At 42.7% G+C, this 24,623-nt stretch overlaps 1 protein-coding gene across 2 annotated transcripts in view; it reads left to right on the forward strand.

The window, feature by feature from the left end:
* Nucleotides 1-24,623, forward strand: part of CFAP47 (cilia and flagella associated protein 47) — a 1,117,227-nt gene that overhangs the window by 125,550 nt on the left and 967,054 nt on the right. For both annotated transcript variants that reach the window (XM_073664712.1, XM_073664711.1), the window contains exons 17-21: nucleotides 1,623-1,753; nucleotides 1,856-1,978; nucleotides 5,210-5,341; nucleotides 6,975-7,052; nucleotides 8,209-8,353. In XM_073664712.1, coding sequence (XP_073520813.1) covers nucleotides 1,623-1,753; nucleotides 1,856-1,978; nucleotides 5,210-5,341; nucleotides 6,975-7,052; nucleotides 8,209-8,353 — 609 coding nt within the window. The remainder of the gene's footprint in view (nucleotides 1-1,622; nucleotides 1,754-1,855; nucleotides 1,979-5,209; nucleotides 5,342-6,974; nucleotides 7,053-8,208; nucleotides 8,354-24,623) is intronic.

Consider the following 24,623-nt stretch of genomic DNA (forward strand, 5'->3'; position numbering starts at 1 on the left):
CTTATAAATGGGGTTGGGACCATCAGTTGTGTTGTGCAGAAGTCAGGTGGATACACAGCTGATAGTCCTACTGAATAGACTGTTAGCTGCTTTTTTCTTGCCATAATACAAATTCTAAGTAAAGAAAAACGAGTGGTCATCATTACTTTAAGAAATGAAGGTCAGCCAGTGCGAAAAATTGGGAAAACTTTGAAAGTGTCCCCAAGTGAAGTTACAAAAACCATCAAGCCCTACAAAGAAACTGGCTCACATGAGGACCGCCCCAGGAAAGGAAGACCAAGAGTCACCTCTGCTTCTGAGGCTAAGTTTATCTGAGTCACCAGCCTCAGAAATCGCATGTTAACAGCAGCTCAGATTAGAGACCAGGTCAATGCCACACAGAGTTCTAGCAGCAGACACATCTCTACAACAACTGTTAAGAGACTTTGTGCAGCAGGCTTTCATGGTAAAATAGCTTCTAGGAAACCACTGCTAAGGACAGGCAACAAGCAGAAGAGACTTGTTTGGGCTAAAGAACACAAGGAATGGACATTAGACCAGTGGAAATCTGCTTTGGTCTGATGAGTCCAAATTTGAGATCTTTGGTTCCAACCACCGTGTCTTTGGGCGACGCAGAAAAGGTGAACGGATGGACTCTACATGCCTGGTTCCCACCGTGAAGCATGGAAGAGGAAGTGTGATGGTGTGGGGGTGCTTTACTGGTGACACTGTTGGGGATTTATTCAAAATTGAAGGCATACTGAACCAGCATGGGTACCACAGCATCTTGCAGCGGCATGCTATTCCATCCGGTTTGCGTTTAGTTGGACCATCATTTATTTTTCAACAGGACAATGACCCCAAACACACCTCTAGGCTGTGTAAGGGCTATTTGACCAAGAAGGAGAGTGATGGGGTGCTACGCCAGATGACCTGGCCTCCACAGTCACCAGACCTGAACCCAATCGAGATGGTTTGGGGTGAGCTGGACCGCAGATTGAAGGCAAAAGGGCCAACAATTGCTAAGCATCTCTGGGAACTGCTTCAAGATTGTTGGAAGACCATTTCCGATGACTATCTCTTGAAGCTCATCAAGAGAATGCCAAGTGTGCGCAAAGCAGTCATCAAAACAAAAGGTGGCTACCTTGAAGAACCTAGAATATAAGACATATTTTCAGTTGTTTCACACTTTTTTGTTAACTATATAATTCCACATGTGTTAATTCATAGTTTTGATGCCTTCAGTGTGAATGTACAATTTTTATAGTCATGAAAATACAGAAAAATCTTTAAATGAGAAGGTGTGTCCAAACTTTTGGTCTGTACTATATATATATATATATATATATATATATATACATATATATAAACTGTTTATATCCATCTTTGACTGTCCTCGCCTTGTGTCTCTGTGCGTTACATTCCGGCTCGCCTTGTGTCTCTTTGCGTTACATTCCGGCACCTGCATTACACATACATATGGTAAATGAGTGTGGGGGAATAATTTAGATTTCTTTAATTTTAGTTCAGATTTCATGAGATGTTCTCTTTTGCTTCTTATATTTCCTTGCAGACTGATTAATTTTGCTGTTTACTAATAATCAGGGCTATATTTGATTTACTTTGTGATTGATTCCTATTAGGCATTGTTGATGCATATGAAGACCTTGAATGTGAAGTTGTTTGGCATCCAGGATTCGGCTCACCAGACACAGGCGAATTCAATCTCTGTGTACAACAGCGAAATACACACAAGCTGAAATGCATTGCAGAGGTAACCAAAGCGTCATGGATTGTATGCTATCTTAGCTTCCAATAAAAGCATTGCCTGGAAATGGTGATTTGGAGAATCTAATGATTTTTCCTTCATTTACAGCTTGGCTCGACAAATGTCCAGTTTACTGAGCAAAGAATTCTTTTCCATCATGCTCCACTTGGCCTATCGACCGTTAAGACGGCCATTATTCAGAACACTGGAGTGAACCATGCATACTTTCAGGTAACCATTAAACCTATTTAGGTGTGCTGTAGAATCACAGTCATGTCAGCATGTATTTCATGCTAAGAAGCATAGAGCCTCCAGAGCGGCCGGAGGTTGGGCAGGACAGGGCATGGTGAGACCTAACCGGCAAATTTATCAAAATTTATAGCACTTTAGTGGCTTAACTAACATCAGAAATGTGGTCCAGCTCCTGGGTGGAGAAACATTTCTGGTGGTGGTGCCAGATGCACCTAATTCATTAAGTGACATCTGCCTCCCAATGAATTAGGTGCATTTTACGCCAATGGTGCCTTTATCAAGATTGGCGTACGTCAATCATATAAAATCTGTCACCAGGGTTTTACTACCCCATCTGAGATAAACATAATGTAGAGGAATAGACCCTGAATCCAGCAATGTATCTCTTACTGAGCTGCTTGTTGCAGTTTTGTTTAAGTCACTGTTTTATGTGCTGAAGATCTACCAGTTTTCTGAATGCGGAGCTCTTATAACTCTACCCATACCACTGATTGCCAGCTTTCTGTGTATACTGTGCATAGACAGAAAGCTGCCAATCAGTAGCTATATGGAGAACTACATGGCAGATTGTCCTCTAGTGATAATCTACTGCTGATAAAACAGTGATATTATCAAAACTACAGAAAACAGCCCATTAAGTGACACATCACTGGAATCAAAAGCTCTGTCTCTACATCATACTTCTCTCGGGATTAGGTGGCAAAAATCTAATGACAGATTCACTTTAATGAATCAGGCCTATAGTGTCTATATAAGGGTGGCAACCATAGTGCCATTTTTCAAACTATATTGTTAGTAAAATAAAATGGCCTATAGTAAAATGTGTAATATAGTTAATAAACACAAGCAAACGTCAATAATAATGATATGAGAAAAAAGCAAGGTGGGTCACTAGAATTTACAAGGAAGGAGATGCAGATGAATATACCGAGATCTGAGAAAGACAGATGGAGTGTTCTGGCTTATGTGGATGTAATATTACTATGTAAAGTCAATACAACGAAGACCATAATCAGTTCAGTAGTAATGACCGTTGTATCCACAATAGTGCCAGCCTTGGGTTTTGGTACAATAATACTTGTCAATGATCAAGTTTGGATAACTGGTTAATGGGAGACATAAACAGCGCCAGAATTCTGGTATTGTAGCAATGAAATTGAGGACCTGACAAATAACTTAAAAAAGAGGCGTTGAAATACTGTGGTCGCTGCCTAAGTCATATCAGTAAGAAGCTGGAATTGTACAATCTTTACCTAAACAATTACCTATAACTGTCATAAAAGCTGATATACTAAGCATAATAGTTAAAATATGTTAAAACATATTATTTTTATATATATATATATATATATATATATATATATATATATATATAAATATATACAGTACAGACCAAAAGTTTGGGCACACCTTCTCATTTAAAGATTTTTCTGTAATTTCATGACTATGAAAATTGTACATTCACATTGAAGGCATCAAAACTATGAATTAACACATGTGGAATTATATACTTAACAAAAAAGTGTGAAACAACTGAAAATATGTCTTATATTCTAGGTTCTTCAAAGTAGCCACCTTTTGCTTTGACTGCTTTGCACACTCTTGGCATTCTCTTGATGAGCTTCCAGAGGTAGTCACCGGAAATGGTCTTCCAACAATCTTGAAGGAGTTCCCAGAGATGCTTAGCACTTGTTGGCCCTTTTGCCTTCACTCTGCGGTCCAGCTCACCCCAAACCATCTCGATTGGGTTCAGGTCTGGTGACTGTGGAGGCCAGGTCATCTGGCATAGCACCCCATCACTCTCCTTCTTGGTCAAATAGCCCTTACACAGCCTGGAGGTGTGTTTGGGGTCATTGTCCTGTTGAAAAATAAATGATGGTCCAACTAAACGCAAACCGGATGGAATAGCATGCCGCTGCAAGATGCTGTGGTAGCCATGCTGGTTCAGTATGCCTTCAATTTTGAATAAATCCCCAACAGTGTCACCAGCAAAGCACCCCCACACCATCACACCTCCTCCTCCATGCTTCACGGTGGGAACCAGGCATGTAGAGCCCATCCGTTCACCTTTTCTGCGTCACACAAAGACACGGTGGTTGGAACCAAAGATCTCAAATTTGGACTCATGAGGCCAAAGCATAGATTTACATTGGTCTAATGTCCATTCCTTGTGTTCTTTAGCCCAAACAAGTCTCTTCTGCTTGTTGCCTGTCCTTAGCAGTGGTTTCCTAGCAGCTATTTTACCCTGAAGGCCTGCTGCACAAAGTCTCCTCTTAACAGTTGTTGTAGAGATGTGTCTGCTGCTAGAACTCTGTGTGGCATTGACCTGGTCTCAAATATGAGCTGCTGTTAACCTGCGATTTCTGAGGCTGGTGACTCGGATAAACTTGTCCTCAGAAGCAGAGGTGACTCTTGGTCTTCCTTTCCTGGGGCGGTCCTCAACGGTTTTTGCAACTGCACTTGGGGACACATTCAAAGTTTGCCCAATTTTTCGGACTGACTGACCTTCATTTCTTAAAGTAATGATGGCCACTCGTTTTTCTTTACTTAGCTGCTTTTTTCTTGCCATAATACAAATTCTACCAGTCTATTCAGTAGGACTATCAGCTGTGTATCCACCTGACTTCTGCACAACACAACTGATGGTCCAAACCCCATTTATAAGGCAAGAAATCCCACTTATTAAACTTGACAGGGCACACCTGTGAAGTGAAAACCATTTCCGGTGACTACCTCTTGAAGCTCATCAAGAGAATGCCAAGAGTGTGCAAAGCAGTCATCAAAGCAAAAGGTGGCTACTTTGAAGAACCTAGAATATAAGACATATTTTCAGTTGTTTCACACTTTTTTGTTAAGTATATAATTCCACATGTGTTAATTCATAGTTTTGTTGCCTTCAGTGTGAATGTATAATTTTCATAGTCATGAAAATACAGAAAAATCTTTAAATGAGAAGGTGTGTCCAAACGTTTGGTCTGTACTGTATATATATATATATATATATATATATATATATATATATGCACAATGCCTTGTTATCTATCTATCTATCTATCTATCTATCTATCTATCTATCTATCTATCTATCTATCTATCTATCTATCTATCTATCTATCCAGTATCTCTATCTACAGTATATCCACTTCCAAGAGATTTTGCCATTTTTCATACAAATATATTAAGTACTTCTTTGTTTCTTTCCCCTTACAGGTTGTGGATATTAGTCCTTTGCCTGGCATGACCATTACTCCATCACAAGGAGTTATCCCTGTTGGAGGCCATGCTGCGCTAACAATCTTCTTCACACCAAGGACAGTCATGAAATTTGACACTAGGATTGAGGTATATATGTATTGCATTTGCTGGTAAAGCATATTGACCCATTTAGTATTATTATTCAATTTTTTTTTCTGATTTAGACGTAAATCGTTGCATCTGAAATTGCAACAAATGTGTGACTTGTCTTCTCATCCTGTATGTTATCCATTTATAATGGATCCATTGTAAAGATTTTATAAGCAATTGAATAGGGCTTTATATTATTTTTTTATTTGTGTAAAAAACGATTTCATACGGATGACAAAAATGTAATTTACGAACATATGGACATGAAAACCATACATACGGAACATACAAATAAACAATTGCCTTTGCTTTGGACTATGGACAATTTCCCTTAAATGGGATCTGTCAGAAGGTTTTTGCTATGTTGTCTGAGAGCAGTATAATGTAGTGGCTGAGGCCCTGATTGCAGTGCTATTTCTCTTTTCTTGGGAAAATCTTCTTCATGGCTGATCCTTGATTTGAACCAGTGACCTTTCACTTGGGAATCAACCTAATAATACACTGAGCTGTTAGGGAATGTGAGAATAGGTTGTATTTTGTAGTATACAGGAAGAAAAAGATTTTTCCACCACCAGGAGCAAAACAGTAACGATGTAGTGACATGAAAATAATCTGCATAATTAATCATATGCATAATAGTTGCAGGTCAAATTTATGTATGAGATAGCCAAGATGATTGTCTATAAAATGATGATAGTCTCACATTAGAAGCAATAGTGGATGGCGAGATATGGAGCCTGAAAGTCAAAAGTTCAAAACATTGTTACCCTTTTGCTCGTCACTGTATATGGTAGGCTATCTGGAGCCATTACATTATATGGAGGGCAATGTGGGGCAATTACATTATATGGAAGGCTATGTGGGGCCCATTATATTATATAGAAGGCTATGTATGACATGCATTATACTGTTAGGAGAGCTATCTGGGGGGCATTATACTGTTCGCAGGGTTATGTGGGGGCCATTATACTGTTTACAGGGTTATGTGGGGGCCATTATACAGTGTGGAGGGCTATGTGGGGACCATTATACAGTGTGGAGGGATATGTGGGGACCATTATGCAATGTGGAGGTCTATGTGGGGACCATTATACAGTGTGAACTTTTGTGTTGAGGCCAACATACTGTGTGGTACCCATCACATTGTGTGGATGGCTGTGTTGGGGTCACATTTGGGGCATCATACTGTGTTGGGGTCATCATACTTTGCCTGGTGGGTATAGTAAGGTCATCATACTGTGCATCTGGAAGGTGTGATGTAGGAATTCACTGTGTGGGTGTTATACTGTGTTTCGGGGGCACTTTTGTTGGCATCATACTTTATGGGGGCAATAAAAAGGGAATCTTCGGCTTCAATAGGAGAAAAAAATCCTTTGTTAGGGCTGCAAAGTTGTGAGATATGCTCTTCTGTATATTATTTTCTTTTTTTTTGGGGAGGGGTGCGGGGGTCGATTAGAACTTCTGCTATGTGGCCCCCTGATTTCCATGTACACCCCTGCCTACATATCATATCTAAAGCAATATAAACTTTTTAACATGTCGTTAAAGTATTGCATCCATTTTCCTGTGGGTTTTGCTAGGTATCAACCTGCCTCTGATTGTATAACATGTATTACTCTTCCCTGTCAAGGTATCGGTGCGGAATGCAAAGTCTCTAGAACTAAGAATTGGAGGATTGGTTGTGCCATCAGAAGTAGACATTTCTGTAGTAAGTAGGAGCTTTGCCTCCATTTATTGTGACATGTATTGGACATTTACTAAAATTCCGTCAGGCATTTCTTATAATTTGGCCAAAAAATAAAGTGCGTATTGCAGTGCTGAAGAAATAACACGATGAAGCGCATTTCACTCTGATTGCTTGAGACAAATAAATGCATTTGTACATAATTTGGTGTTCAAAGGAATTTAGCTGAAATTGTGTCTGTTCCTCATGGATAACCCTGAGAAGTCACCAGTAAAGTATTGTAATGTCTGAAAAGAGCAGATTTGTAGAGCAGCATTATTAACATCTAAATAACTTGTCAGGTTACAAGAGTAATACTTATGAAGAAATACTAAGCCCCAAGCCACATAGAATGCTCAGATGCTCTTATATTTCTAAAGGAAGGGGAAGCTTAAAATAGTTTGAATGATGAACTGAAAGAAATTGATGCATAAATCGTGATTTTATAAGAGCTTATCTCAGTGGTTAGCACTGCAGCCTTGCAGCGCTGGGGTCCTGGGTTCAAATCCCACCAAGGACAACTCTGCAAGGAGTTTGTATCTTCTCCCCGTGTTTGTGTGGGTTTCCTCCCACACTCCAAAGACATAATGATAGGGAATTTAGATTGTGAGCCCCAATGGGGACAGTGATGATTTCTGTAAAGTGCTGCAAAATTAATGGTGCTATGTAAGTGAGCATAATAAATAATAATTAATAATTAAATAGATAAATAAAAAGATAAATAAATGAATAGATAGCTATATCAATAAATAAATAGATCGATCAGTCGATCCAATCAGCCCCTCTTCATTAAAAAAAAGTGCATTCATGGTTAAAGACTAGAGTCAAACTTTGTGGTAAAGGGCATGTGTCACCTATATTTTATCTATATTAATTGAAACCAGAAACGAGATACTTAAACATAATTTTTCTTTTATTCCTCTTTATTTTCGTATTTTATTTTCTTGTGCATAAGTAGGTGACTGTTCTGTATATACTAACTCAGAGATTTACTCTATAGCAGTTACTTAATTATATTTCTGCTGTGATTTTGAAAATAATGCCAGAATATCGCATGGTTACATTGGAACAAGTGGTTATGCCACTGAGCTCTACGGTTACTTTTTGTTGATTTGTAAACTGTTTTTTTTTTAACTTTCAGGGCTCATTCCTTTTTCCTGGGGTGTATGTAAACTCCACCCAAGCTATACCATTTATGCTTCAGAATAAAGGGATGGCTCGTGCAAGAGTAGAATTTGACCTTTCAAAATATGAAGATTTTTCTTTGACATTCACAGAAGATGCAGGTACTCAAATACTTATGAGATTGATGTAAAAAAAATGTATTCATTTTGTCACAGTCTTTGCCATTATTGCTTCTTCTAGTTAAGTTGTCTAATGTTTGATTAATATGTATGGATGTGGTGAACTGAATTTCTCCTCCTAGGCTTGGTTTTATATAGTCTGCATATACAGTCTGACTTTCTAAACCAAGCAAAATAGGTATGAAGTGACAAATAACAGGGAAGGCTTAAAGGGGACCTGTTATAAGGCTAAAAGTGGGCACTTTTTGTTCTTACTTGATTCGCGCTGCTCCCCTGGGTATGCAATTTTTTCATTTTGTTTAAATCCATCGTATGGTTCCTGAAATATGGACTTTTTTATTTAGTGCTCATTTTTATGGTCTTTACCAATGCTCACAGGTTTACCATGCAGACTGGGCTAAAAACACATCCACAGGGAATCCTTTGTGCTATGCACCTTTAGTAAAGAATATAAAAATTAAAGCTAAATATAAAGTCTCATATCTCTGGAATTGTATGGTGGATTTAAAAAAACTAAAAAATTAATAATCCGGGGAGCAGCAGGAGTAAAATAAGAGCAAAAATTGTCCACTTCTGATCTGGTGACACATCCTCTTTAGTACAGATGGCCCCTTTCAGAAAACTTTTGCCTGCCAGTTCAGTTAATTGTTAAAAAAAACACATTGCCTTCCATATAATGTAATTGCCTGCCCTGGTCTTTCTGTTACTCCTGTGATTGTGTATAGGCTGCAGAAGTGACATCATGTCAAAAGCACTACAGGAGCTCTTCCAATGTGGATGGCATGAGCCAAACAAGAGTTCAGGGTTCCACTGAAAAAAGAGCGTTGGGCCTGGGGAGGTTAAGAAAAAAGTGCTGCTTGCATTTATATAACAAACTGAGCTGGTAGGCAAAACTTTTTTTCAAGAAGACAACCCCTTTAACTGGTCACTGTCATTTCAACAAGTTTTGCATAAATCAAAAATACAAGCAATTACAAGAAACTTTGTAATCAGAGATATATGCTTATTTCTCCACTTATGAGCCACTTTTCCTCCCCCACCAGCAAATCTCAACATACACTCAGAAAAACAACAAAAATTTGGCTTGCTTAAGATAAGGCAGACTAGCAGCTCACTAATGGATTAGATTACATGCTGCCCATTGAAGATTGAAGATTTTGGAAAGACTGTGAGGAGGAACACTGTAAGAGAGAGGCAGAGAGACACAGACAGACAATGCTGTTACTTTCTAGCCATTGTTCTATTTCACCCAGCTTCACGTTTCAGCTGTATAATGTCCTCCCGGTTGCTGCTTGTAATTATGTGTTACAATTAGTGATGAGCGAGCACTAAAATGCTCGGGTACTCATTGTTCGAGTCGAGCAAATTGGAATGCTCGAGTGCTCGGACCGAATAACGAGCCCAATATAAGTCTATGGGAAACTCGAGCATTTTTCAGGCGGATCCCCCCGGCGGTCTGCAGAGGGCCTACAAATTGCCCAAATCGATGGGAACAGTGCTCAAATGACACGGGAACAGCATTATAAAGATCCCTGGAAGCATTTCTGACCCAGGTCACTGCTGTTATGTAATAATTAATAATATAAAATTTATTGAGTCGCATTTACTCTATGTAAGCAAATCTACATTGAAGTGGAAATCCCCTATATAAAATGTCCTTTTTTTATGGTAAAACATTTTGATATTTTACCGGCAGAAGTGTTCCAACTAGTGATGAGCGAGCACAAAAATGCTCAGGTACTCATTGCTCGGATCGAGCACATTGGAATACTCGGGTGCTCGACCCGAGCAACGAGCCCAATGTAAGTCTATGGGAAACTTGCTCAAATAACATCGGATCAGCATGGGGAAGACCCCTGGAAGCATCTCTGACTCCCAGATCACTGCCATCAACAACGTTGTCAGAGTATTACGCCACTTTTACGGACTCACAATAAAACATACAAAAATGAAACCAAAATGGATTTTCCTGGGAAATATGTTAAAGAACAACATTTCCAGGGTAATGACTTGTATATAAGGCAAAATAAATAACCAAAAACAAAAATGCTCCTCCACACCTTGGGCTATGTTCAAACGTTGCGTTTTTGATGCGTTTTTGCACTTCTGCATTGCTTTCAACTAAGACAAATGCATTCACCAGGAAATGTAATTTTAACATTTTACAACCTTATCTGGCCATGTGGCGTGTGACACATCATCAGACACATCCTGCCATCAGGCGGCCCTTACTATTCTTAAAGGGCCAGCAGTCGGCTATGCTTTGCTCCCATTATTAACGAGTGGGTCTCCTATACCGTTATTGCGTATGCAATGACTTCAAGGGCTGCCAAAAATTTGGACGCAACCCAATAACCCTTTGAAGAGACGTAGAGGAGGGTCTCAGTAAAAAAAAATGTTCCCATTATAAAGGAGCAGGTCTCCTATAGTGGTAATGCCCATGGTGTGACTGCAAGAGCTGCCAAAATTTTGGAAAAACCCCACTAACAATTTAAAGATACATACAGCTGGGCCACATTAACAACATGTTCGCATTAGAAAGGAGAGGGTCTGCTATTCAGTTATAGGGTATGCAGTGAGTCCAACGGCTTCCAAAATTTATGAAAAACCCCACTAAGAATTTAAAGACACATACAGCTGGGCCACAGTAACAAGTACGACATGTTCCCATTAGAAAGGAGAGGGTCTGCTATTCAGTTAAAGGTTATGCAGTGAAGCAACGGCTTCCAAAAATTTAGAGGAACTCCAATGCCCCTTGCAAGAGTTGTAGAGGTCGGAGGGCCTCCTGCAAAAAATGCTCCCATTATTAGGAAGTGTGCCTCCCATACTGTTTGCCCATGCAGTGAAGCAACGGCTGCCAAAAATTTAGAGGAACTTTAATGCCCCTTGCAAGAGATGTAGAGGTCGGAGGGCCTCCTGCAAAAAATGCTCCCATTATTAGGAAGTGGGTCTCCCATACTGTTTGCCTATGCAGTGAAGCAACGGCTGCCTAAAATTTGGAGGAACTCCAATGCTCCTTACAAGAGATGTAGAGGTCGGAGGGCCTCCTGAAAACAATGTTCCCATTATTAGGAAGTGTGTCTCCCATAATGTTTGCCTATGCAGTGAAGCAACGGCTGCCAAAAATTTGGAGGAACTCAAATGCCCCTTGCAACAGACGTAGATATGTTGATATGCCACATATGGTGGTGATATGGTGGTGGAGGATGTGGATGCGGAGAACGAGGAGGACAAGAGCAAATAGACAAAATCAGGAAGCGTATACCCATGTCTGGGTGTGAAGACAGAGGTGCATGGAAATAGAGTTAGACCTCCCAAAAAAAAAGACACTGTATTTGAGTTTATGTTACACTTCTATCATTCGGTGGTGTTGAGAAATCAGGCCCAATCCAGCCCTTGTTCATTTTTATAAGAGTCAGCCTGTCAGCATTTTCAGTTGACAGTCAGATGCGCCTATCAGTTATAATTCCACAAGTGGCACTAAAAACCCATTCTAACAAAACGCTAGCGGCAGGGCAGGACAGGACCTCCAAGGCCTAGAGAGTCAGTTCATGCCACGTGTCCAGCTTGGATACCCAATCATTATAAGGCACAGAGGAATCACGAAGGACGTTGGTACGGTCAGCAAGGTACTCCTTCATCATCTTCCGAAAATTTTCCTTCCTTGGGAGAATACCCCGCACCTCAGGGCCTGTGCGATGGGAGGGTCTGAGAAAACTGTCCCAGAACTTTGACAGTGTTCCCCTGCCTCTGCTGGATTGCATTTGTGTCTCTCTTGCCTGTACTCCTTTGTTGTCCAACGAACTGTGACCTCTGCCACCAGCGTTTTCAGATGGGAATTTTTTAAATAATTCCGCAACAAGGGCCTTCTAGTACTGCCCCATTTTATTAGGCTTGTCCTGCAAGGCAATAAGAGACAGAAAGTTCTCCTTGTAGCGTGGGTCTAGAAGTGTCACCAACTAGTAATGTCTGCCACCCAAAATTTGGACTACGCGAGGGTCACGAGAAAGGCAGTGTAACATAAACTCAGCCATGTGTGCCAGACGGCAAAGAGGCAAGACTTCCGTGTGCTCACCAAGAGGATGACTGACCATGCTCTTCTCCTCATCCTCCTCCTCTTCCTCTTCCTCCCTGTCCTCAGACCATCCATGCTGAAAAGATGGTATGACAGTTGTGCAGGTAGTACTGTCTATAGCGCAGGAAACTAGCTCCTGTTCTTCCTCCTCCTCTTCCTCATTGTCACCCAATCCACGTTAGGATGAAATGAGGCTGGGCTGTGTGGAATCAGTCTGTATGGTTCCTTGCTCCATCTCATCGTGCTCCGCCTGCAATGCATCCTCTTTAATTGTGAGCAGAGAGCGTTTCAGAAGACAGAGAAGCAGGATGGTGATGCTAATTATGGCGTCATCGCCGCTCACCGTCTTGGTGGAGTCGTCAAAGTTTTGGAGGATGGTACAAGTATCTGACATCCATGTCCACTCCTGAGGTTTTATGTGTGGAGTCTGACCTGAATACCGACAGCATTGTTGATGCTGGTAGTCAACAACTGCCCTCTTCTGCTCACAAATCCTTCCCAACATCTGCAGTGTAGAGTTCCAACGTGTGGGGGCATCGCAGATCAGTCGGTGAGCAGGAAGCGGCAAATGCTGCTAAAGCACGGCAATGGCGGCAGAAGCTGTAGCTGACTTTCTAAAATGGGCACACTGGCGGCGTACTTTGACAAGCAGATCCGACAGATCCGGTTAGGTTTTGAGAAACCGTTGAACCACGAGGTTAAGCTCATGGGCCAGGCATGGTACGATTGTGAGCTCGCCTCGCCTCACAGCCGCCACCAGGTTCCGGCCATTGTCACACACGACCATGCCTGGCTGTAGGGTCAGCGGTGTCAGCCACAGATCTGCCTGCTCTTTCAGAGCTGTCCATAGCTTTTCAGCGTTGTGCGGTTTTTCACCTAAGCATATTAGCTTCAGCATAGCCTATTGCCGCTAGGCCGAGGCAGTACTGCAGTGCTTCCAGCTTGCGACTGATGTGGTCATTTCGGAGATGGAGGCTGTGGAGGAGGAGGAGGTGCAGGCGCTGTGAAAGGCAACATTTCGAGCGCAAGCATTCACGAAATGTGTGTATTTAGCAGTGTGGCCTGTGGGGCGTTGGCTGCGTATTTTCACTTGCATTCCAAGGACTGGGGTAGGGACAACTAAACGCTGCGCTGGGACAAGGACGTGGAAGTGCTTGCTGATGGTGCTAGTTGAGAATGTTCAACGACAGGTGCAGGGCGGGGGGCATCTTGGCATGCGCTATGGACAGGAGATTGGCGTGCACGCTCAAAAGTGGAACAAGCAGTGAGGTCATCCGCAGACACTGTTGCTGGACCCTGGGGTTTGGCCTACTTAGTCGGGTGGTTTGCTGCCATGTGCCTGATCATGCTGGTGGTGGTCAGGCTGCTAGTTTTGCTACCCCTGCTGATGCTGACCTGGCAGGTGGTGCAAATGGCCTTTTCAGGGTTATCTGCAGAGTCTTTAGAAAATAACTAGACTTGCGAAGACCTAACAGTTGTACTGGCAACTTCGGTCGTGTTGGCGTTACGAGGAACGCTTTCCCACCTTTTGTCTGCGGCCACCACACTGCTTCTTCCTGCCTGTTGTGGATAATATAATACTGCAAGAAAGTGGTGAGAAAAGTTAAAATCTAACTTTTATTATTACAGCTAAAATAACTCAGAGACTTAATAAAAAGGTCACAGGGACCATGAGTGCAAGAACTATTTGCCAACCTGCATTGGACATACACCTCACTAAGTGATAGGAGTGTTGAATGACACAGGTAAATATTAATAAACAACTAACCCACCGAATTCACTAAGAGATGGGTGATCAATAGAAATAAACCAGCTGAGAGAAGCAACAAACTGAGTATGACATATAATGGTTCATTTAGAGAGTCACTATAGCAATGGAACAGTCTCACCATTTTGATGTCAATAACCTCCAGTGTTCTCATTAGCTCACAGACCAGGGCTCCTTAGCATACTCAGCCTCCAGCCGTGCAAAAGACACATTCCCGACGCGTTTCCTCACATAAGTGGATCATCAGGGGAGTTAAATGTTGGTGTGTCAAAGTCTGTCGCCGATTCTGGCGTGCGGCGCCTGTTGTGGTGCTACGCCTCCCTCCCCCTGTGTGCTGCTGTCCTCGCTCTGACTACCTCTTGAAGCTCATCAAGAGAATGCCAAGCGTGTGCAAAGCAGTCATCAAAGCAAAAGGTGGCTACTTTGAAGAACCTAGAATATAAGACATATTTTCAGTTGTTTCACACTTTTTTGTTAAGTATATAATTCCACATGTGTTAATTCATAGTTTTGATGCCTTCAGTGTGAATGTACAATTTTCATAGTCATGAAAATACAGAAAAATCTTTAAATGAGAAAGTGTGTCCAAACGTTTGGTCTGTACTGTATATATATATATATATATATATATATATATATATATATATATATACAGTACAGACCAAAAGTTTGTACACACCTTCTCATTTAAAGATTTTTCTATATTTTTATGACTTTGAAAATTGTACATTCACACTGGAGGCATCAAAACTATGAATTAACACATGTGGAATTATATACTTAACAAAAAAGAGTGAAACAACTGAAAATATGTCTTATATTCTAGGTTCTTCAAAGTAGCCACCTTTTGCTTTGATGACTGTTTTGCACACTCTTGGCATTCTCTTGATGAGCTTCAAGAAGTAGTCACCAGAAATGGTCTTCCAACAATCTTGAAGGAGTTCCCAGAGGTGCTTAGCACTTGTTGGCCCTTTTGCCTTCACTCTGCTCTCCAGCTCACCCCAAACCATCTCGATTGGGTTCAGGTCTGGTGACTGAGGAGGCCAGGTCATCTGGCGTAGCACCCCATCACTCTCCTTCTTGGTCAAATAGCCCTTACACAGCATGGAGGTGTGTTTGGAGTCATTGTCCTGTTGAAAAATAAATGATGGTCCAACTAAACGCAATCCGGATGGAATAGCATGCCGCTGCAAGATGCTGTGGTAGCCATGCTGGTTCATTATGCCTTCAATTTTTAATAAATCCCCAACAGTGTCACCAGCAAATCACGCCCACACCATCACACCTCCTCCTCCATGCTTCACGGTGGGAACCAGGCATGTAGAGTCCATCCGTTCACCTTTTCTGCGTCGCACAAAGACACGGTGGTTGGAACCAAAGAACTCAAATTTGGACTCATCAGACCAAAGCACAGATTTCCACTGATCTAATGTCCATTCCTTGTGTTCTTTAGCCCAAACCAGTCTCTTCTGCTTGTTGCCTGTCCTTAGCAGTGGTTTCCTAGCAGCTATTTTACCATGAAGGCCTGCTGCACAAAGTCTCCTCTTAACAGTTGTTGAAGAGATGTGTCTGCTGCTAGAACTCTGTGTGGCATTGACCTGGTCTCTAATCTGAGCTGCTGTTAACCTGTGATTTCTGAGGCTGGTGACTCGGATAAACTTTTCCTCAGAAGCAGAGGTGACTCTTGGTCTTCCTTTCCTGGGGCGGTCCTCATGTGAGCCAGTTTCTTTGTAGCGCTTGATGGTTTTTGCAACTGCACTTGGGGACACTTTCAAAGTTTTCCCAATTTTTCACACTGACTAACCTTCATTTCTTAAAGTAATGATGGCCACTCGTTTTTCTTTACTTAGCTGCTTTTTTCTTGCCATAATACAAATTCTAACAGTCTATTCAGTAGGACTATCAGCTGTGTATCCACCAGACTTCTGTACAACACAACTGATAGTCCCAACCCCATTTATAAGGCAAGAAATCCCACTTATTAAACCTGACAGGGCACACCTGTGAAGTGAAAACCATTTCCGGTGTCTACCTCTTGAAGCTCATCAAGAGAATGCCAAGAGTGTGCAAAGCAGTCATCAAAGGAAAAGGTGGCTACTTTGAAGAACCTAGAATATAAGACATATTTTCAGTTGTTTCACACTTTTTTGTTAAGTATATAATTCCACATGTGTTAATTCATAGTTTTGATGCCTTCAGTGTGAATGTACAATTTTCATAGTCATGAAAATACAGAAAAATCTTTAAATGAGAAGGTGTGTCCAAACTTTTGGTCTGTACTGTATACTAACAGGACTTTCAATGGACCCTCTTGTGCTTTATCATGCACTGCAGTCTGCCACATACACTGCCTGTCTGCCTAACTCCGGCTATCACCACTGAATATATGCAGCTGGATTAGTCCTCAAAAGGACTGTTAGTTCAGTTGCATATATAAATATATGTTGTGGAATACCTATACTAACTATGAAGAAGCAAATCTCTCCCTGGCGCAGCAGTAGCTCTCCCTACTCTGCCTCATTCCGGAGTAGACTGTGATGAGCATGGCGGCACCCAGTCTTCTATACACCTGATGATGCTGTGCGGTCAGCCAATCACTGTAATGCCCACAACCAACATGGCTACGGTATTACAGTGCATGGCAGGCAATCCCTGCATGTTTATTGGCAAAAATGCAGGGAGGGGACCCGAGTTCCCGCCCAATCAACCCAGAAGTACTCGCCGAGCTTGTCGAGCACAGTGATGCTCGGGCGAGTACCGAGCAGTGGAGAGTAGAGATGAGCGTTGTTCTACTCGAACTGTTCGCCAATCTCAAATTCGAGCTGTTTTGGGCGGTATTCGAGCCGTTCGGCGAACACGAACAATTTGAGAAAAATTCGGCTGTTCGAGGTTATGTTCGATAACTGTTCGTGCACCAAAATCATAACTGGATTTTTTCTCAGTAATGATGAAAATTAATGTTAATACGCAGTTTGAGTGTACAGCGGGGTGGGGGAAGGGGCAGGGGATGAATCTCTGCAGGAACAATGAAGATCTCCATTTTTTTTCTCTTTCCCGCATTTACAGTGGGTAGGTGCAATCTGTCAGCCTATCAGCAGCGCACACACGGAGCGAAGTGCTTTTTTCACACAAGCAAGGGCATGTGTCATTGGCAGTGTATGTCACATGTCCTTGCCCTATAAGACCAAGCCATTTTCCCCGTCGCCACCATTTTCTCACTGCTGCAGCTGCGTGTTAGACGGCACCGCTGTTGCTGTGTGCGCTATACCTTGTTAATTTCAAGCCAATTTTCGCACAAATCTACAGATAGCTTAGTGGGAAATAGTTGTGATTGCAGTCCTTTTAAGGACTAGGTTACAGCATTTCCTACGACTTTTATCAGGCAGGTCTGTACTCTTAAATAGATAGATTGTGGGAGTAAAGACTAATTGTAATTGGAGTCCTTTTCAGGACTAGGTTACATCAGTTCCTATCAGTTTTTGCCAGGCAGGTCTGTGCCAGTGCTGTGCAAGTTTTTTTCACAGCATTTGGCTGAATCTAGCAAAGCTAATCCTTTTTGGCCTATTGCAGAGTGTGTTAGTCAGTGGAGTAGCCTATCTGTGTTGCAAGATATACCACCTGTGTATAGAATACCAATTTTTTTACTGCACCTAGTGAAGTAAAATCTTTTGGGCATAGCATCATTCTATTAGTCCATCTATACTGACCTCCATCAGGTTGCAAATTGAATATAATTTTTTTCTGCATCTAGCTCTGAAAAAATATTGGGCTTCTAGCTGTGTGTGGGACTTGTTGTATTAGTCCATCTATACTGACCTCCATCAGGTTGCAAACTGCATATATTTTTTTCTTCATCTACCTCTGAAAAAATATTGGGCTTCTAGCTGTGTGTGGGACTTGTTCTATTAATCCATCTATACAGACCTCCATCAGGTTGCAAACTGAATATATTTTTTTCTGCATCTACCTCTGAAAAAATATTGGGCTTCTAGCTGTGTGTGGGACTTGTTGTATTAGTCCATCTATACAGACCTCCATCAGGTTGCAAACTGAATATATTTTTTTCTGCATCTACCTCTGAAAAAATATTGGGCTTCTAGCTGTGTGTGGGACTTGTTGTATTAGTCCATCTATACTGACCTCCATCAGGTTGCAAACTGAATATATTTTTTCTGCATCTACCTCTGAAAAAATATTGGGCTTCTAGCTGTGTGTGGGACTTGTTCTATTAATCCATCTATACAGACCTCCATCAGGTTGCAAACTGAATATATTTTTTTCTGTATCTAGCTCTGAAAAAATATTTGGCCTTCTAGCAGTGTGTGGGGCTTTCTCTATTAGTCCATCTATACTGACCTCCATCAGGTTGCAAATTGAATATCATTTTTTTCTGCATCTAACCCAGCCAATAGTTTTGGCCTAATACCACAGTTTGGCCACTCAGCTCTGCTCGGTTCCCATCCATTGTTTTTTTGTGCAAACAACTCCAGAGTTGTTAATTAGTTAACCACCAAAATGAGTGGAAAAAGGCCTGCTGCTGGTGGAAAGGGGAATAGGCGTGTTGGGAAGGGGAAAAAAGGTTGTGTCCGTGGGGTAGGTGTTAAAGCAACAGTAACATCTGCAGAAGAAAGACCATCTTCCAGCCAAACTAAAATGTCTACTTCTTTTAGCGGACAATGTGATAAGATCCCTTTCTTACGGCCACGCCAATCGCTACAAATTCCAGATGAGGCACAAAAACAGCAGGTGCTTCAACGGATATCAAGTGCTCCTTTAAGTGGGCTCTCCTCCACATCAACTTCAACATCACAAATACTCCAGTCCTCAAAGGTGTCACCCAAATCGCACTTGCTTCCTCACAGCTCCCAAATCTCCAGCTGCCCGTCTGAGTATGAGGTAGAACAGATGGTTGAGTCTGCAGAGCTGTTTACTCATACTATAGCCTGGGAATCAGAGGTCGACTCCAGCGCTTCTGTGAATCCAGACGAGGAAATGATCTGCACTGATGCCCAGAATCTTTATGAGTCGGATCCAGGACCAGACGCAGAAGGTTCTGACCATAATGTAGACCCTCATTCCCAAACTGTAACTCCTGTTGGTGGAGACAATGAGGAAGACGATGATAAGACTCAAATACCTGATTGGAGCGACAACTTTAGTTTTTTATCAGGGCAGGAACAGGCTGGCTCTGAGGACGACGGGTGTGATAACGCACAGGGTGATGTTGATGAGGTTGGAGATCCCACTTACTGTCAAGCCACAGTCAGCCAAGAGATGAGGTCAGCAGAGGAGGTGGAGGAAGATGCTAGTGACGACGAGGTCAGGTTGCGCCTTCCTGGACAGAGACGTAGTACTGGAAGCACGTCAACAACTGCATCCTCAAACACAACTCTGCCTCTCACCACAAGTCGTGGTGGCTCTTCAGGTCGCATGGGTGCTAAGCCTTGCATAGCCTGGGCATTTTTTCAGATCGATAAAGATGACCCAACTCGTGTTATCTGTAACATTTGTCAGCAAAAGCTAAGTAGAGGCCAAAAAATACATAGTTTGAGTACTTCATGCATGAACCGGCACATGGACATGAAGCATAAGTTGCAGTGGGAAGCTCAGTGTGCTACAATGCGGCCTAGCCGGCCGGGCCAACCACCGTCTGCCATATCTTGTGCATCCGCGGCCTCTTCATCCTCTGTGACTGGGGGGACAGCAGTCACACCTGTTTTGGGGCGCAGACCTGCCACCTCTTTACCCGCAACAGCCAGCGTGATTGGCAGGTCATCATTTTCTTTGGAGGTGGTAACACCAGCTGGTGTTGAGCGCTGTCCGACATCGATAGCACCACCTTTGGATCAAGGCAACCTAACATGTCCGCCTGCATCTTCCTCACAGACCGGCAGTTTGCCGGGGACACCCTTATCAACCCCGTCTAAGCACAATAGCCAGCCCTCGGTCCCTCAGATGTGGACAAGTAAAAGACCATTTCCTCCTAGCCATGAGAAAGCTAAGAGGTTCAATTTCACCATCTGCAAGTTCTTGGCTACAGAAATGCTGCCTTTCCGCCTGGTGGACACAGAGGATTTTCGAGACCTTATGTCCATCGCAGTGCCCCAGTACCAGATGCCCAGTCGGCACTACTTCTCAAAGAAAGGTGTGCCTGCGCTCCACCAGCATGTCGCACACAACATCACCGCTTCTTTGAGAAACTCTGTGTGTGACAGGGTGCATTTCACCACAGACACTTGGACGAGTAGGCATGGACAGGGGCGTTACATGTCGCTGACTGGGCACTGGGTAACTATGGTGACAGCAGGACAAGGGGCTGCTGTCCAAGTCTTGCCGTCCCCACGAGTTGTGCGTCAATCCTCTTTATGTCAAAGTTCCTCCACTGCTTCTGCCTCCTCAACCTCCTCTCGGTCTTCCACCTGCACCCAAAGCCTGTCTGGTCATGCCACAAGCTTTCTAACTGCGCAGAAGGGATCCTGCACACCTCCTTACTATGCTGGCAGTAGGGCTCATCGTCATCAGGCGGTTTTTACATTGAAATGTCTGGGAAATGTGAGTCACACGGCTGAGGACTAGAGATGAGCGTTGTTCTACTCGAACTGTTCGCCAATCTCAAATTCGAGCTGTTTTGGGCGGTGTTCGAGCCGTTCGGCGAACACGAACAATTTGAGAAAAATTCGGCTGTTCGAGGTTATGTTCGATAACTGTTCGTGCACCAAAATCATAACTGGATTTTTTCTCAGTAATGATGAAAATTAATGTTAATACGCAGTTTGAGTGTACAGCGGGGTGGGGGGAGGGGCAGGGGATGGATCTCTGCAGGAACAATGAAGATCTCCATTTTTTTTTCTCTTTCCCGCATTTGCAGTGGGGAGGTGCAATCTGTCAGCCTATCAGCAGCGCACACACGGAGCGAAGTGCTTTTTTTCACACAAGCAAGGGCATGTGTCATTGGCAGTGTATGTCACATGTCCTTGCCCTATAAGACCAAGCCATTTTCCCCGTCGCCACCATTTTCTCACTGCTGCAGCTGCGTGTTAGACGGCACCGCTGTTGCTGTGTGCGCTATACCTTGTTAATTTCAAGCCAATTTTCGCACAAATATACAGATAGCTTGGGAGTAGGGAATAGTTGTGATTGCAGTCCTTTTAAGGACTAGGTTACAGCATTTCCTACGACTTTTATCAGGGAGGTCTGTGCTCTTAAATAGATAGGTTGTGGGAGTAAAGACTAATTGTAATTGGAGTCCTTTTCAGGACTAGGTTACATCAGTTCCTATCAGTTTTTGCCAGGCAGGTCTGTGCCAGTGCTGTGCAAGTTTTTTTCACAGCATTTGGCTGAATCTAGCAAAGCTAATCCTTTTTGGCCTATTGCAGAGTGTGTTAGTCAGTGGAGTAGCCTATCTGTGTTGCAAGATATACCACCTGTGTATAGAATACCAATTTTTTTACTGCACCTAGTGAAGTAAAATCTTTTGGGCATAGCATCATTCTATTAGTCCATCTATACTGACCTCCATCAGGTTGCAAATTAAAACTAATTTTTATCTGCATCTACAGTACCTCTGAAAAAATATTTGGGCTTCTACCTGTGTGTGGGACTTGTTGTATTAGTCCATCTATACTGACCTCCATGAGGTTGCAAACTGAATATATTTTTTTCCTGCATCTACCTCTGAAAAAATATTGGGCTTCTAGCTGTGTGTGGGTCTTGCTCTATTAATCCATCTATACTGACCTCCATCAGGTTGCAAACTGAATATAATTTTTTTCTGCATCTAGCTCTGAAAAAATATTTGGCCTTCTAGTAGTGTGTCGGATTTTCTCTATTAGTCCATCTATACTGACCTCCATCAGGTTGCAAACTGAATATAATTTTTTTCTGCATCTAGCTCTGAAAAAATATTTGGCCTTCTAGTAGTGTGTCGGACTTTCTCTATTAGTCCATCTATACTGACCTCCATCAGGTTGCAAATTAAAACTAATTTTTATCTGCATCTACAGTACCTCTGAAAAAATATTTGGGCTTCTAGCTGTGTGTGGGACTTGTTGTATTAGTCCATCTATACTGACCTCCATCAGGTTGCAAACTGAATATATTTTTTTCTGCATCTACCTCTGAAAAAATATTGGGCTTCTAGCTGTGTGTGGGACTTGTTGTATTAGTCCATCTATACTGACCTCCATCAGGTTGCAAACTGAATATATTTTTTTCTGCATCTACCTCTGAAAAAATATTGGGCTTCTAGCTGTGTGTGGGTCTTGTTCTATTAATCCATCTATACTGACCTCCATCAGGTTGCAAACTGAATATAATTTTTTTCTGCATCTAGCTCTGAAAAAATATTTGGCCTTCTAGTAGTGTGTCGGACTTTCTCTATTAGTCCATCTATACTGACCTCCATCAGGTTGCAAACTGAATATATTTTTTTCTGCATCTACCTCTGAAAAAATATTTGGCCTTCTAGTGGTGTGTCGGACTTTCTCTATTAGTCCATCTATACTGACCTCCATCAGGTTGCAAATTAAAACTAATTTTTATCTGCATCTACAGTACCTCTGAAAAAATATTTGGGCTTCTAGCTGTGTGTGGGACTTGTTGTATTAGTCCATCTATACTGACCTCCATCAGGTTGCAAACTGAATATATTTTTTTCCTGCATCTACCTCTGAAAAAATATTGGGCTTCTAGCTGTGTGTGGGTCTTGTTCTATTAATCCATCTATACTGACCTCCATCAGGTTGCAAATTCAAAATAATTTTTTTCTGCATCTAACCCAGCCAATAGTTTTGGCCTAATACCACAGTTTGGCCACTCAGCTCTGCTCGGTTACCATCCATTGTTTTTTTGTGCAAACAACTCCAGAGTTGTGAATTAGTTAACCACCAAAATGAGTGGAAAAAGGCCTGCTGCTGGTGGAAAGGGGAATAGGCGTGTTGGGAAGGGGAAAAAAGGTTGTGTCCGTGGGGTAGGTGTTAAAGCAACAGTAACATCTGCAGAAGAAAGACCATCTTCCAGCCAAACTAAAATGTCTACTTCTTTTAGCGGACAATGTGATAAGATCCCTTTCTTACGGCCACGCCAATCGCTACAAATTCCAGATGAGGCACAAAAACAGCAGGTGCTTCAACGGATATCAAGTGCTCCTTTAAGTGGGCTCTCCTCCACATCAACTTCAACATCACAAATACTCCAGTCCTCAAAGGTGTCACCCAAATCGCACTTGCTTCCTCACAGCTCCCAAATCTCCAGCTGCCCGTCTGAGTATGAGGTAGAACAGATGGTTGAGTCTGCAGAGCTGTTTACTCATACTATAGCCTGGGAATCAGAGGTCGACTCCAGCGCTTCTGTGAATCCAGACGAGGAAATGATCTGCACTGATGCCCAGAATCTTTATGAGTCGGATCCAGGACCAGACGCAGAAGGTTCTGACCATAATGTAGACCCTCATTCCCAAACTGTAACTCCTGTTGGTGGAGACAATGAGGAAGACGATGATAAGACTCAAATACCTGATTGGAGCGACAACTTTAGTTTTTTGTCAGGGCAGGAACAGGTTGGCTCTGAGGACGACGGGTGTGATAACGCACAGGGTGATGATGATGAGGTCGGAGATCCCACTTACTGTCAACCCACAGTCAGCCAAGAGATGAGGTCAGCAGAGGAGGTGGAGGAAGATGCTAGTGACGACGAGGTCAGGTTGCGCCTTCCTGGACAGAGACGTAGTACTGGAAGCACGTCAACAACTGCATCCTCAAACACAACTCTGCCTCTCACCACAAGTCGTGGTGGCTCTTCAGGTCGCATGGGTGCTAAGCCTTGCATAGCCTGGGCATTTTTTCAGATCGATAAAGATGACCCAACTCGTGTTATCTGTAACATTTGTCAGCAAAAGCTAAGTAGAGGCCAAAAAATACATAGTTTGAGTACTTCATGCATGAACCGGCACATGGACATGAAGCATAAGTTGCAGTGGGAAGCTCAGTGTGCTACAATGCGGCCTAGCCGGCCGGGCCAACCACCGTCTGCCATATCTTGTGCATCCGCGGCCTCTTCATCCTCTGTGACTGGGGGGACAGCAGTCACACCTGTTTTGGGGCGGAGACCTGCCACCTCTTTACCCGCAACAGCCAGCGTGATTGGCAGGTCATCATTTTCTTTGGAGGTGGTAACACCAGCTGGTGTTGAGCGCTGTCCGACATCGATAGCACCACCTTTGGATCAAGGCAACCTAACATGTCCGCCTGCATCTTCCTCACAGACCGGCAGTTTGCCGGGGACACCCTTATCAACCCCGTCTAAGCACAATAGCCAGCCCTCGGTCCCTCAGATGTGACAAGTAAAAGACCATTTCCTCCTAGCCATGAGAAAGCTAAGAGGTTGAATTTCACCATCTGCAAGCTCTTGGC

This window comes from Phyllobates terribilis, unplaced genomic scaffold (genome assembly GCF_046119375.1).
Source record: "Phyllobates terribilis strain yellow unplaced genomic scaffold, ASM4611937v1 Scaffold_2__4_contigs__length_985480577, whole genome shotgun sequence".
Classification (NCBI taxonomy): Eukaryota; Metazoa; Chordata; class Amphibia; order Anura; family Dendrobatidae; genus Phyllobates; species Phyllobates terribilis.